The 16,257-nt window shown below is 41.6% G+C and overlaps 1 protein-coding gene across 7 annotated transcripts in view; it reads right to left on the reverse strand.

The window, feature by feature from the left end:
• Positions 1-6,878: 6,878 nt before the first annotated feature.
• The window catches only part of arid1b (AT-rich interactive domain 1B), a 717,990-nt gene continuing 708,611 nt past the window's right edge, over positions 6,879-16,257 (reverse strand). For all 7 annotated transcript variants that reach the window (XM_072507646.1, XM_072507663.1, XM_072507657.1 and 4 more), the window contains 2 exons: positions 15,004-15,134; positions 6,879-10,561 (listed from right to left, as the gene is read on the reverse strand). In XM_072507646.1, the coding sequence (XP_072363747.1) occupies positions 8,789-10,561; positions 15,004-15,134 (1,904 nt within the window). In that variant the 3' untranslated portion in view covers positions 6,879-8,788. The remainder of the gene's footprint in view (positions 10,562-15,003; positions 15,135-16,257) is intronic.

The raw sequence follows: 16,257 nt of genomic DNA on the forward strand, positions 1-16,257 counted from the left end.
GCCCTCCACCTCATCCACTACTCCACCAATCTTCGTGTCATCAGCAAATTTACTGACCCACCCATCAGCCCCCTCCGCCAAGTCATTTATAAAAATCACAAATAGCAGAGGACCCAGCACTGATCCCTGTGGTGCACCGCTGGTAACTGGTCTCCAGTCTGAAAATTTTCCATCCACCACGACCCTCTGTCTTCTCTGTGATAGCCAGTTACTTATCCAATTGGCCAAATTACCCTCTATCCCAAACCTCCTTACTTTCTTCATGAGCCGAACATGGCAAACCTTATCAAACGCCTTACTGAAATCCATGTATACGACATCAACTGCTCTACCTTCATCTAGAAAGTATATTCAATGAGAGCTCCTCACCTGACTGCGACTCTGGTTGTGCCTTTTTTGGATCATGTGGATACTTCTCCCTCTATTCAATTTTTCAGTTGGAGTATTTGGTTCTTGCTTTTTATAATTCTTGTTTGAAACTTGTTGTTTCTTCCTCCAACAGACATGTTCGATGTGCCCCTTTCAACCACAATTCCCGCATTTTACATCTATTCCAACAATCAGTTGCTGTCTGCCCGTTTTTGCACATTGATTGCAATTTCAATCTGTGTCTATGTTTGGGCTTCAGCTGATACCTTATGGACTTTAGTGCTCGAGCTCAATTGTTGGGTTTCCTTAGCTGCTAGTTTCATAGAGATCGCGACTTCTCAAGCCTTCTTTAGGGGTTTTGATTGGGGCACTGCTGCCTCACATTACCAGGGACCCGGGTTCAATTCCGGCCTTGGGTGACTGTGTGGAGTTTGCATGTTCTCCCTGTGTATGCTCCAGTTTCCTCCCGCAGTCCAAAGATGTGCAGGTTAGGTGGATTGGCCATGGTAAATTGCCCCTTGGTGTCCAAAATGGAGATAGGGTGGGGGCTTGTGCCTAGGTAGGGTGTTCTTTCAGAGTTTCGGTGCAGACTCGATTGGCCAAATGGCCTCCTTCTTTACTGTAGGGATTCTATGATTCTAAGTTGCTTTCTGTTAACAGCCTTTTCTGGATAGCTTTGTTTCTTAACCCACACAAGTCTGTCTCTATTGGTGTCACTCAAGATCTCCAAATTCACAGTATTCAGCTAACTTCTTCAAAGTAGCTGCAAACTGTGTGACTGATTCACCTTCTTGCTAGTTATGTTTGTGGAACCTGAACCTCTTGGAGATAACCAAAGGTTTAGGTGAGAAGTGGCTCTGCAATGTCTCCACTATTTCACCATGTTTTCGATCCTGTTTTTTTGGTTGAAAAACCAAAGGAGGTTGAAGCCCCCCCGCCCTCAGGAAGGTCGGGGCTACTATTACACCACAATTTGGTTTACCTAGACAAAGTATACAAATATTTCAGTGCAATAGCTCCCATACTTGGTGCTCTCATCATTCAGTCCCAAGGTGCAAAAAATCTTTTTACTATGGGAAGGCCTGTGTTAAGCACAAATGTGCCACAAAGCTTTTTAGCACTGTCCTGCCTTTTTGTTTCCTTTCAAATAAAGTAATACCACAAGGTAATATCACAGGTATTAGGGAGATAGGGAAAAGTATTAAATAGTGATTTTGTTTTTGCCCTTTACCAGGGCAATTAAGCAGGTAAACATGACATTGAATGATGCAATAAGTGTATTTAAAATAATAAAAGGCAACATATTGAACAGGTTAATCAAAAACAAAAAGGGTAAAACTCCACATCTGGATGGATGTTGCAGTTGTTACCACTGCTGCCTCTCAGCACCAGGGACCTGGGTTCAACTGTGGCCTTGAATGACTTTCCCCGTGTCTGCATGGGTTCCCTCCCACATCCAAAGATATGCAGATTAGGTGGATTGGCTATGCTAAATTGCCCCTTAGTGTCCAAAGATATGCAGGTTAGGTGGGGTTATTGGGATAGGGTGCTGTTTCAGAGGGTCAGCATAGGCTCAATGGGCCGAATGGCCTCCTTCTGCACTGTAGAGATTCTATAGTTCTATCCATATATTTTAAAGTAATCCATGGGGGAGATAGGAGAGGCATTACCACACGTTTTGAATAATTTGTTAGAACAAATCTTCATGCTGGAAGACTGAAGGATAGGAAATGTTGACTGCTGCTTTATAAACAGCAGTGGGCTTTTCAGAAAATTTAGCTTTACATTCACTTTCCAGTGTATTCATCATTCTGCGTTCCATTGGTTGCTGCATTGTCTTTTTGAATGTAATATTTTCACCACACCTACCCATTGCTTACAAATCAAAACACATAGGCTTTCTATTCATTCCCACAAAAATACTTCACACAGTCACCCAAGGCCAGAATTAAACCCGGATCCCTGGTGCTGTGAGGCAGCAGTGCTAACCCACTGCACCACCGTGTTGTTGTAGTAATTGATTTCTCACAAATCAATTGGTAGCATTGCTTTCTCGGAGCCAAAATAACTTTTATTTTGAAATTAAAATTTGGAAGATTTAGGCTTATCATTGCCATTAGTCAAGGATTGAAATAATAAGATTTAAGCATTTGTTTTTCGAAGATTTAAAACTGCAACCACCAAGACAGTTTCTCTCCATTCTCACCTACCAGCTCTTAATCATAAGCCATAATTGTATAGCTGTAACAAAATCACTGAAATATCAGCATTTTTCCCCAAAGTTTTTACCACAAGTATAACTCCAGCGCCGTGTAGTAATTATTTGCTGAGTTTTCTGCTTTAATCTCTCTGGATTGTGTTTCAAACATTAGCTTCATTGGGTTACGAGGCCCAAGTTTCTTCAGCTCAGCCTATTCTGGATGATCGTACTTTACAAACTCAACAGTTTCTCTTCCTACTCTTCTAATTCAAACAAAAAGAGAAGGGCTTAGGAATGTAGAATTTATATCTGGAGCTAACAAGACACAATTCAGAACAAAGGCTTCAATAACATTTTAAGCAGGCTATGCAGAATTGTCATGCTCAAGAAATAAAAACCGAATCAGTTTCCCACATTAACTTTTTTAGAAAGATATTCAATCTATCACTCTATTCTTCCAAAAGTTTAGAGTGCAATGCTCTTCAAAATATGATTAATATATTACTTATTTAACAATATCTCTGGCAACTGGCCAACCAATCTCCTCTCATACCCCATTTCTCATTTGTTTCCCAGGGTGCTGATTGGCCTGAGCAAGGACTCAGAATAGCTCAGATGGAAGAGTCAAGCCCAGGTTGTTTCTGAGTCTTTTTGTCCTAAGATACCAGCTGTTGGAATGGGGATGGGACTCCTCCCCAACTTGGCATGAATGGTGGTGGTTGAAGCTTGAGATGAGCTTCCCCACATGAGTGAGAATCCTGTTTCCCAAACATCACTAATTTCTCAGTAAAGGTCACTCATCCCTTCACAGGGTACTCCTCTCTTGGCTCTGGTCCCACTCCGTCGGCTACTGCTCCTCTCCACCACAAATACCCTTGCACAAAACCAAATCCCTGCGGTCCCTAATCTTCTCTCTCCTCAAGCAATGTCTCATACCCAACTATATTTCCAAATCTAGACTTCACTCCTAATCCCCAGTCCTTTAAATTGCTCCCACACTTCAATTTCCCGAGCACCAATTGCTCAAAGCCCAATGTCTGGACTGCCTGCAAATTCCAATCTCATACAGCCTCACGAATCCCAATTACTTGAAAGTCCCACTAACCCAATATCCTGACATCCCATTAAAACCTGACCATCATCACAACCCAATCTCCTGTCCTCTACTTCACAGTCTCTCAACCACCCCAAACCCTCCTCCCTCTCTCAAATTCCATAATCCCGTGACCGTCCCCCAGAATTTCAAAGTCACTCCTCCGAATACCAGTCTTCTGACCCTCCATTCTTGAATCCAAATATTCCAACTCTTCCCCCCTTCCCCAAAATCCCAATCTTCTGCCTCCCCCTCCACCCATCCCAATCCTCTCCCAATCCAAATCTCCTGACTAATCACTTTGCTGGCCCAATGTTCTCCCATCCCCCATTACACTGTATCCCAATTTCCTTCCCTCTAGTCACTATTCGACCTCTCCCTTGCACCAGCTGGCCCCATCTCCAGTCAGACCTCAGCAAACAACAGTGGGGGGGAGTGCATGGTGGAAATGTGTCCTCTTCCATGAGACTTGGTTCAGCACAGATGACAGATGAAAGATATCACCCAGACTACAGTCACAAATGAAGACTGGAACATATTGGAAAGCCGTTTGACTAGTGAACAGCACTCGAGTATAAGTCACCACATTTAGAAGAGGGAAGAAACAGTGGGGCGGTAATTTTGAGAGGATGTTGAGAATTCAATATAAAACAATTTTAAAATGCATCTTTTGTGCTACAAAAGTACTTTTATTTACAGGCTCTAATCTGAACCAGATCAAGCAGGATTTGTATCCTGCCCTATACTGATAAAATGTTACATCAGTCCTGCATTTATACATTAAAAAGACAGTATGAAATGTTGATATTAAAAGGCAATTTAAGTGTGAATATTGTTAAAAATAACACTTTCCTACTCCAGTGCAACATGAGACTCAGCCACACTAGGACCAAATCAGCCCTCTAATGTGTACCATTTGAATGCCATTTACTCAGTTCCTTGAAGAGGTTTTTGGACTATATTTGAGCTGCCACTAGAGGTCTCCAGCACAGTACCAAACAACCAACATTGAACAACAAAAGTCACTGCATAAATGTCAGCACTATTTCAATAATACATGTGGCGTGTTATCTGATCCTTCAAACTCTCCCTGCTTCATCCAAGTACAGGAAATAACCAGACCAGCTTTCATATTTAAAAAAATAAGTAGAAATGCTTGAGCACCAATTCTGGTTTATGTTCTTTTTGAAGATTAATGGGCAGTGCTACTTTGGTCACCTATGACCAAGAGGTTCTTGAACGGTTTTGAAAGCTTTTATTTGTTTGTGGGTGACCTTTGTGCAAATGCTGTGGTTTTAAAGTTTCTCCTAATGCTTCAACTTTCAAGAAAAAGATCGCCAAGAACACCAATCAAGATGTAAATCAGCATGGATTTCTTAAGGAAACATCATGTTTAATTAACTTGCTGGGGTTTTTTGAAGATGTAACATAGAGGGTTGATGTGGTGTTCATGGACTTCCAAAAGGCATTTGATACAGTGCCACACCACAGTGAGAAAAATTATGGCTCTTGGAATAAAAAGGGCAGTAGCAATGTGGATACAGAACTGGCTGAATGGCAGGAAACAAAGAATAGTGGTTAATGGATGTTTTTTGTACTGGAGGAAGGTTTGTAATGGAGTTTCTCAGGGATCAATGTTGAGACACTTGCTTTTCTTGATGTACACCATGTCATGTGAGAATACCTTTAAGAAATGGGTGTTTAAGAAATGTATCTTTAAGAAATGGGTGTTTATCAGTGATGTCAGAGTGTGGGTGGCGCTGGGCTGTCTGTCAGCTTTTTTACTTTCGTTTTAGGCTGTTTGCTGCAGGGTGTGTTTTAGTTTCGTTTTCAGTGTTGGAGCTGAAGCCAGACAGAGCAGGTGTACTGTTGATCTCTCCGCCATGAAAAGACTATCTCTTGATCATTTGGTGAATTCAGAATTATAAATGTTCTCAGTAGTGAATGTAAACCTAATATGCTTCTGTTAAAAGGTGTTTCTTTTGTCTTCTGGATGTTGTTTGGGAAGTTATTAAGCATTACTTAGTGCTGTGTTCTTTGGGGGTTGTATTTGAATTGATGGTTGCTAAGATGCTCACTGTATGTTTTAAAAAGGTTAACTTGAGTTCACAGAATAAACATTGTTTTGCTTCAAAAAATACTTTTCCATTGCTGCTGTACCACACCTGTAGAGTGGGCCGTGTGCTCCCCATACCACAATCTAGTAAAAGTTGTGGGTCAGGTGAACTCCATGATACACTTTGGGGTTCTCTAAACCCTGTCCCATAACAATTAAATGATCTAGTCCTTGGTGTGCAGGGCACAATTTCCAAGTTTATGTATGATACAAAATTTGGAAGCATTTCAAACTGATGTAATGGTGTAGAACTTCAAAGGACATAGACAAGTTGGTGGAATTGCTGGACTGGTGGAAGATGGTGTTCAATGCAGAGAAAGGTGAAGCAATTCTCATTTTGGTAGAAAGAGCAATATAAAATTAAGGATACAACTCTGCATGTGGGTAAGTCCTTGAAGGTGGCAGGACAGGTTGGCCAAGCAGTTGATGAAGCAGTATCCTTGGCTTTATTAATAGGGGCATGGAGTACAAGAGCAAGGAAGTTATGTTGAACTTGTATAAGTTACTAGTTCGGCCTCAGCTAGAGTACTGTGTCCAATTCTGGTGCCTCATTTTAGGAAGGATGTGAAGGTATTAGAGAGTGCTCAAAAGATTAATGAGAATGGTTCCAGGGATGAGGAACTTCAGGCATGACGATAGGCTGGAGAATCTAGGACAGTTTCCTTAAAGAAAAGGTTGAGAGGAGATTTGATGGAGGAATTCAAATTCATGAGGGGTCTGGACAGAGTAGATTGAGAACGAGATGGCACAGATTTAAAGTAATTAGTAAAAGAACTAAAAGTGATATGAGGAAAAACATTTTGATCCAGCGAGTGGTTATATCTGGAATGCACTGCCAGAGAGTGTGCTGGAAGCAGGTTCAACTGAAGCATTCAAAAGGGACGAATGCGCACATTATGGGGAGAAGGTGGAGGAATGCCACTTGGTGAGTTATTCATTTGGAGAACTGATGTAGACATGATGGGCCAAATGGCCACCTTCTTCACCATAACAAAAAATTCTGTGAAGATATCATTCACTTCGATAATTGTTCTTAATGGGGGAACTGGGAGAAATACAGAATTTTGGTTGCCCATGAAAAAGAATATTCAAACTATTAATTTACTTAAAGGAATCTTATTTAATGCAATGCGAAGTTAAACTCACTAAGATTGATTATAGTCAAGCTTGGCAAGCACAAATTAATCCTGACAATCCCTTGTTGTTAGTGAACCCTCATCCCGATGGAATGTCAGGACATTTTATATACTATACATATGATGCTGAACTGCCCAATGTCCCACTACTTAGTAATATCTTCCAACCAAATGAAAGATCAATATGTTATTTTGTCTTATGCACAGACTTGTGACATATGCACTCACATACAGCAGAAAGATGAGGCATCTGTGAATGTAAAACTTGATGCAAGTCATTGCAAACTAAAAACTTCCATAAATAATTCAAAGCTGTACATCAGGTAAAATAAAAACATACAGTTGAAAGACAGGCTGCACCACAGTTCAGACAATACGTGGTCAGATGAAGGTCTATTGTGCTGCTATGCATCTCCTTTTACAGCATCCATGACATCTGTATTTTAAACATATCCTTTTTCTGGGATCTGTAATGCATCAGGGTCTGCAGGGAGTTACAGCATTGACAGAAAATAAGTTTCTAGCCTAGGCGACTAGTCTTTTCTGCCATACGGTTACATTTTTCCACTATAAGATTAAATTCCTGGCAGTGCTGATGGAACCTTTCAAAGCACTTGCATCCTTTAAAAAAAATATTCAAGAACAATCATCACAGCACTTAAGATTTAATGTACATTTATTCTTAACATGTGGAACATATAGTATAAAGATTTTATACTGAATAAATGATATTCATTAAGCCAGAGGAAAAGGAGGAATTTACATCAAGTTTTTAACTACATTATCTGAAATACAAATATGCTGATTCGCACTGAAAAATTTCTGAAATTGTGTTTCTTCATTTTTTAAATTTCTGATCATTACCTGTACTTAACCTTTTCCACACCTTGATTATGAAGCAAAATGTGATCAGCTGCTCTCCTTGAAATAGAGCACGACTTTATACATACAGAAACTTGTACATCACCCTCATTGGAGATATGGCCAAAATATATAATAAAAAATAATAATTAAAATCCACCACTTTCTTTAAACCTTACCACATCATGGAGAAAGAAAAACTGTAAACCTCATTCTAAAAGAAACAAAAAACAAACAAACACAACAGAAATAGTTTGAGGGTATGTGCAATGTACAACTTCTATATACATGACAGCCCTTTGGCTGCAGGAAAACATATCAAAAGATGAAGTGAGTGAACTAAGAGATGGCGGAGGACTGTCATACTGCGGAAGGTCAAGGAAGGTATGACTATGACAGTAATGTGAGGAAGCAATTTGTGTTTATTATCGCTTTCTCTCCCATCCCACCCCCCAACCCAGATCAACTGTTTATTTGCTGCTAGACTAATGCGTTTTTAATTTCTTCTGTGTTTGGACTATGCACACCTGTTTTTTGATCCCCTACACCTAGATCACTAAGTTCTATTGCACAGCGCTTTCTGTGGTGTGTATGCACTTCAAAATTATTCTGGTGCTTTTTTTTTTTTCCTTTTTCTTTTTTTTTAAGTGGTAAAGAATATTTAATTGTACAATGTTTGCCACATTTCAAAATTCACCTTTTTTCGCTTCCAAAAATATCATACAAACATGAAAGAAACATCCAAAGGGAATCTAGGGATAAAGATAACCCCAACTGTACTAGACAGCAACTTTGGTTAAAAAAATGTTTTAAAAAGTACTTACACATAGACAGCAAATATTTATTTCCATCTTATATTTGACCAAATTATCTACCTTTTTTTAAAGCCCAATTTCTTTAGTAAATGGGGCAGAGGAGCAAAGATTATTTTTGTTGTTGGATAAATAACAGAAACAGCCAATCAAATGCAACTCCTTTGTCTCCACTCACACATGCTTGGCTTCCCACTTCTGTCATAACTGACCAATTATGAACAGTGTATCACAAATGACAGATGCAACCATAGAGTTCAGAACAGATGATATAGAAATATCTAGCAAGCGACCCTCATATAAAACAAATTCTGAGCGGTTCTCTTCTATTCTAGCCATGGCAAGCAAAGCCTTGGCTGCTCGACACATCATGTGCACACTGGTTGGCTCAATGGGCGGAGGCTGCATGTGCATCAAATTAGGCTGGCTGTGCTGAAGTTGGGCCACAGTTAGGCCGTCCTCAAGGAAGCTGATCAGGTTGCTGATGCTTCCTTTTTGCACAGCAATAGCTCTAGCCACCAACGTGTCCCCTTGGGCAAAGTTTGACAACAGGGCAACAGACATTTCTCGGCAGACTGAAATTCTCCGGTCTCCCACGTGCCTAACCAAAGTGGCATAGAGTTTCTCCTGACGGCTGAAAGGGGGAGTTGCCAGGATGAGATCCACATTATTGTCCTGAATGCTGAGTTTACATAAGGTCTCCAATACAAGTCTCTGTGGTGACAGGATTGAATTAAGTCCCACTGTTGGGAAATGATCCTGGGCTTCTGCTGAAGCACATACCATCCAGTGTAGCAAGCCATCCAAAATTGGCAAACAAATGCTTTCTGGGTATACAGACAGGTCTAGCTGCCCAGAAATGTTGGCTAATGTAACTAAGGTGTTCTCCCGTAAAACCTCAAGGCAATCCCACCACCATTCATCTTTGTTGCAGGCCACCCCTTCGTCCTCTTCTTCCTCTTTCTCATAAGTTCGTGGTGTTCGCTTTCTTTCTGGATGCTCATGTTGAAACAAAATCAGCTTCCCCAAAATGAGTAATAGGCCTGAGTGTTTTGACATTTCAGCGTCATTCCCAGGCACAAAAGACAAGCTACGAACTATATTTGACACACAAATACAACGCTTTGCCAAAGAGTCCCGCCAGTCAGAGATTGTGCACAATGGTGTCTCATCACGGCTACAAGGCTCATCCTCTAATAATTTTATAATTCTGTGTGCTTCTGCTTGGTGGATGCCAAAAAGAAACTTACTGCTGTCTGTCTCAGAAGCTGAACCATTGGAGTGGTCTTCTGGCAGAGCTCCTGGCCGAGCTGACAATACATCATCTATCGTTGCTGTGATACTCTTTTCTGGCTGCTCTTCTGTATTGATGCTTTCAATGTTCTCATGTTCTTTTGTTTTTTTCTCTTTACATGGAACACTTAAACACCCCATCACCCTCTTGCGTGATAACATTTCCATTTTGCTCTCAAAATGGGTCTGAATGTGCTCTGTTGTGTCACCGCCGCCAATTTTCCAATGCAACAATCCACTGTCAAATTCCTGAACTCGGCCAAGTTTACTTGTACGATCAATCACAAAAAGGTCTTTTTTCTTCACAATCTTCAATGGCAGCCTGTCAAATTTACTGGCTTGTTTTGGCTTTTCATCGCCAACTTGTGAATCATTTTCTGGAAAGTTACCTCGGTTATCTTCACTTTCCGACTGTTCACCTTCCTCTTCCTCTTGGTCAATGTCATCACCACTATCATCATCGTCGTCGTTGTCGTCGTCATCATCATCAATTTCTTCTTCTTCAGTCTCCTCCTTTTTAATATGATCTTCGGTATGGTTAACATCATCTTTCTTAAATGTACCTGGATCAAGGAGAGCCTTCTGGCCTGGATCTCCAACCTCATACTCTTTTAAAATTCCAAATATTTCTATCAAGCATCTTCTAAAATATTCTACCAGGAGCTCCAAGAAACCAGACAGCTGTAAGAAAACAGAAATAAAAGGACTTAATTTCAGAGTTCCAAGCATATTCTCTTCAGTTACTTAATTTACTTATCAACAACATTTTATTTTAAAATACAGGCTCTCAAATAAGACTATGTGATCAGCATTGGGATTCAAGAGTGTTCATGAGGTCACTAGGTTTCGATGTTATCTTCATATAAACCAGGGGCTGGTTTAGCTCAGTGGGCTAAACAGCTGGCTTGTAATGCGGGTTCAATTCCCGTACCAGCCTCCTCGAACAGGTGCTGGAATGTGGCGACTAGTGTCAAATCACAGTAACTTCATTGATGCCTACTTGTGACAATAAGCGATTATTATTTCTTCTTATTATTATTTATATATCGAGCCGGGTAAAGTCTGTAGTGTTTGAATATTCTGTAAATTGTTTTCTATCTGTCAATACATTTTAACATTAGTAGTATGTTATCTTATTGCTTTATTTATAGAAATAAAACTAGTTTTGCAGCCATAGCACTTTTTGGGTAGCTGGCATGGTCTTCCAGAAATTAGAACTGAAGTGTAATAAGTTCTCGTTTTAAGTTGCCTCGTTCAGTGTCAGCATCATGGACATAATAGGTAAGTGCATGCACTTAGTGTCAGGATTTCTGCTTTCGCACCGCTTTGAGCCGGGCTGATGTAGTGTGCAGTGTTGCATGACCCTATTGGCACCATTTGGCATCTCCCACTCGCTGACTCTTTCCCACTTGCTGACTCTCTCTCTTACCGTTTCTTTACCTTGTTTCCTACACTGAGCTTCCAGCATGCAGTTTACTTCCTGGATCCTCCTGCTCATCACTTCCTTTCTGACTCTCTCGCAACTGCTCTCCTGAAGCCTCACTTACAGCGATGATTCAGGAGAGGGAAACGGGAGTTGAAGAGACACTTTTTCACCCGGAGGGTGGTGGGAGTCTGGAACTCACTGCCTGAACTCAGCAACTCTCACAGTATTTAACATGTATTTAGATGTTCACTTGCACTGCCATAACCTCCAGGGTTATGGGCCAAGCGCTAGAAAATGGGATGAGTGTAGTCAGATCTTTGTTGACTGGCATGGACATGATGGGCTGAATGGCCTCCTTCTATTCTGTAAATGGCTATGAATCTAAAATGTTTATAAAGTTAACCTGCTGAAAACTATTCATGAAGTTGAGCTGATAGAAAACAGATGAAAAAACACTGACAGAATTTGGAACATATCAGGTTAAAAACACATTGTATACTGTTTGCACAATTAGCTTGAAGTGAACTTTGAAGAAAAGGTTCGAGGGGCTTGTTAATAATCATGAGAAAAAGTGAGTGTTTTGTTGTGTCTCCTTCACAAGATTGGAGGGGTTGCCATTTAGGATGCCGTCAGCTCACTTTAGGTCCTTGGGGTGCAGGTAGCGTAGGACTGGGTACTGCTCTGTAAGCTGAATTTCACAAGCCTGGTTGGGAAAGTGAAGGAGGATCTGGGGAGGTGGGATGGGCTCCCTTTGTCGATGGCTGGCTGGGTGCAGGCAGTCAAAGTTAATATTTAGCTGCGGTTTTTGTTCCGATTCCAGTGTCTACCGGTCTTTTTGCCAAAGGCATTTTCTTGAGGGGTGGCTAGGCTGGTCTCGTTATTTGTGTGGGCAGGGAAGGTGGCGAGGATAAGGAAGGCGGTGCTCCAAAGGGGGCGGCAGTCAGGGGGCTTGGCTCTCCCGAATCTACTGAATTATTGTTGGGCAGCGAACGCGGAGAAAGTGCGGGGCTGGAGGAAGGAGTCGGAGGCTTTGTGGGTGCGGATGGAGGCGGGGTCCTGTAAGGGGTTGGGGTTGCGCTGCTACCACTGGCCCCAGGGACGTATTCTGGGAATCCGATAATGGTAGCCACACTTAGGATTTGGGGGCAATTCCGACAGCACTTCAAGTGAGGTCAGGGTCAAGGGTGATACCGTTAAAGGGGAATCACAGGTTTCAGCCAGGGAGGATGGAGGTTCGGTTCGGAGAATGGGAGGAGAAAGGGGTGAAAGGGATGAAGGATCTATTCCTGGAGGGGAGATTTGCAAGTTTAGAGGAGTTGGGGGTGAGGTATGGGCTGCAGTGTGAGGAGGGCATTAGGTATACGCAGGTGCGGAATTTTGCAAGAAAGATCTTTTCGAAATTCCCTAGTGGTGCCGCCCTCCTTGTTGTTGGAGGAGGCACTGTCAGTGGGGTGGGGGGGCTGGAGAGTGGGGGTTGTCTCAGCGATTTATGGTAGGATTATGGAGGAGAGGAAAGAGTCATGGAGGGGATCAAGGCTAAGTGGGAGGAAGAGTTGGGGATCGTGCTGGAGGAAGGACTATGGTGTGAAGTGCTGTGAAGAGTCAATGCCTCGACCTCTTGTGTGAGGCTGGGGTTGATTCAGCTAAAAGTGGTGTACAGGGTGCATTTAACCAGGGCAAGGATGAGCCGGTTGTTTGAGGGGGTGGAGGATAGGTGTGAGTGGTGTGGGAGGGGCCCAGCCAACCATGTTCATATGTTCTGGTCCTGCCTGAAGATGGCGAGGTATTGAGGGTCAGTGATCAGCACCATGCCCAAAGTTTTGCATGTGGATCTGGAGCCGGGTCCCCCGGACACCATATTTGGGGTGTCGGACCTGCTAAAGTTACAGACGGAATGGGGGCAGATATCTACGGATAGGGGGGTGGTGAGTTTATTTTGAATGTGTAAAAATGTCAAAATGTTTAAATGTTGAATAAAAATATTTTTCAATAAAAAAAAGTGTGAGAAAAGCCACTTTAGGAATAATTTACAAAATTGGCTAATACATCTGTACCAGCCACTTCCACACAGCCAGTATGTAAGAACAATGTTTTTAGTGAGGCTTTATTACCATGTTTCTGGTACTGTTGCTGCTGTACTGGTACTTGCTACTGTACATTTCCCAATAGTTGGGTAAGATATTTACAGGCAGTTATTGCAAAACTACTTCATTAACCCACACAGGTCAGCTCAGTCATTGAACCCACTAATGACTGTTGGCATGTTTATTTTAATACATGTGGGTGCATAGTTTAATAGTTGATGCCCTATTAAACTGTAATAGAAATATCAAATGCTGGAAATGAAAACTATGCCACTTAGCATCTAAAAAAAGAAAAGACAGGTTGTCATTTTGCATCAGACTCATGAGAAGAACGTTCCCAATTCCCAACATGTGCAGCATTTCCCTTTATCTGTGCTACAAACTGTTCATGCACCAGGCAGTGTTTTTCAACTTGTAGCACGAGTGAAAAGGTATCTTCCCCCATGGACATTGCTGGCTCTAGGAGCAAACCAGACTAGGATGTATGGAGATGACATGAGTGAAGAAATATATTTTAAATAATATTTTAAGTAGTAATACACTGGGTTTATAAAGCATTCATTTCATTATGATAATTCAATTGATTACTGAAATAATTAACTGAGTATTTACATACATTAAATTATAGAAATTCAGTCTATTGTTGCAAATCCATTTGAGCACCAGCCTACTGAAATGCTCAATGACCAGAGGTTAGTAGGCAACATAAAAGGGAAGACTAAAGACTTTCATCGACACATTTCTAGGGAAACAAACTACAACCTGTTTAGCTGTTGGGTTGCCACTCTACTTTTTTTCCCCGCCAAGTTTCTGCATTTCTGCCTGGGACTTCCAATCCCAGATCCTCCAGTTCCTTCTTCGTAACACTAGAGAGTCAGGGGAAGACAAGCCATGCCCCCTTTTTACAGCACTATCACAGAATATTTACAGTGCAGAAGGATGCCATTCGGCCCATCGAGTCTGCATTGGTTCTCTGAAAGAGCAGCTGTATTCTGTAGGTAAAGAATTTAAATGTCCCAAAGGTTCTCAATAATTAAGAAATTGATACAGCCTTAATGTTACAGCACTACCATTATCATGGCTTCAACCCCAAGGCTGTACAATGTTTCACATTTATTGCCGTATTCTGCAGCTTCCTCTAGTTCCCTCATGCATCTTAACAGAATGAAGAATACTACCATTTGACACCCTTCCTAACAGCACCTACACTGTGGAAGTAACTACACCACATAGACTGCAGCGGTTCAAGAAATGGGCTCACCACCACCACCTCCTCAAGGGCCATTAGTTGGGCAAGCAAATGCGGACTTATCCAGTGATGCCCACATCCTGTGAAAGAATTTAGAAAATGGAAACTGCAATTATCATCACTGCAAAACCCAACTAGCTCATCTGATTCCTTCAGCAGGACGGGGCTTGCAAATTATAACGGTTGCAGAAGAAACGCAGAAAACAAAAGTTTACCTAAAGAGATAAATATGTAGTTGGAGGTGGAAGTAATGCTGGAGTCAGTAATAGTAAACATCAGGCTTTAAGTGAAACAGGCAGTCTCAGATCACAGGATCTTTAAAATTGTACAACAGAAAATCTTAATTATGGGGAAAATCACTTACTTGGGAGAGGTTGAATGTGGCTACAGTGCTGTCATCATAAAGTAAGATGTTGATCGTGTCCAGAGCCCAAGTGCTTTCAGCCAACAGACCAGATTTGAGAGACATCATAACTCTCCATGCCTCTGGGGCTCCTGAAAAAAAGTTAATAACAGATCAACAATCATTCATTCGGAAGGTCATACTTGAAATTTCTGAATGAATCAAACTAACCAATCATAGAAGAGCTAACACATCAACATAAGAATTAGATTCATGTTTAACAAAAGTTGTGTAAATCCATGAAGTATTGAGGACAGCCTTTCAAAGATCACAAGTGCCGTGGAATTTGGAAATGTAGTAAACATTGAGGAGGATAATAACAGATTTCAGAAAACGGATGGATTGGTGAAATGGGCAGACACACAGCAGATGATATTTAAAGTGGAGAAGTGAGAAGTGATCAAGTTTGAAGAATGAGAAGCAATATAAACTAAATGGAGGAGCTGGAAAAAAGACCCAGGGCTGTACGTACACAAGTCTTTGACAGTGGTAGGACAAGTTGAGAAGGCCGTTAGGAACAAAGTAACAGCAACAGGTCATTGAGCCCCTTGAGGCGTCCCACCAATCACCAATCAATGAGATCATGGCTGATCTGGGGCATAGCTCCGTATCTTTGCTCCAGATCCCTCAATACATTTGGTTAACAAAAATCTTATCAATCTCAATTTTTATTTTAACAGTTAATCTATCATTAATTACCATTTGTGGAAGAGTTTCAAGCTTCTACAATCCTTTTCATAAAGAAGTATTTCCTGATTTCATCCTGTAAAGTCTGGCTCTAATCATAGGATCATAGAATCCCTACAGTGCAGAAGGAGGCCATTCGGCCCATCGAGTTGGCACTGATCCTCTGAAAGAGCACCCTACGTAGGCCAACTCCCCCGTCAACCCGTAACCCACCTAGCCTTTGAGCACGAAGAGACAATTTAACATGGCCAATCCACTTAACCTGCGCATCTCTTTTCGCTGCGGGAGGAAATTGGAGCATCCAGGGAAACCCATGCAGGCATGGGGAGAAAGTGTAACCTTCATACAGACAGTTACCCGAGGCTGGAATTGAACCTGGCTCTCTGGTGCTGCGAGGCAGCAGTGCTAACCACTGTACCGCCCAAATGTTTAGGCTATGATCCTAGTCCTACAATCTTCAGCCCATTCCCCTTAATATCTTGAAAACTGATCAAATTACATCTTAACCTTTTAAATTCAATGGAACAG

The sequence above is a fragment of the Scyliorhinus torazame genome, chromosome 1 (genome assembly GCF_047496885.1).
Source record: "Scyliorhinus torazame isolate Kashiwa2021f chromosome 1, sScyTor2.1, whole genome shotgun sequence".
NCBI classification, from domain to species: Eukaryota; Metazoa; Chordata; class Chondrichthyes; order Carcharhiniformes; family Scyliorhinidae; genus Scyliorhinus; species Scyliorhinus torazame.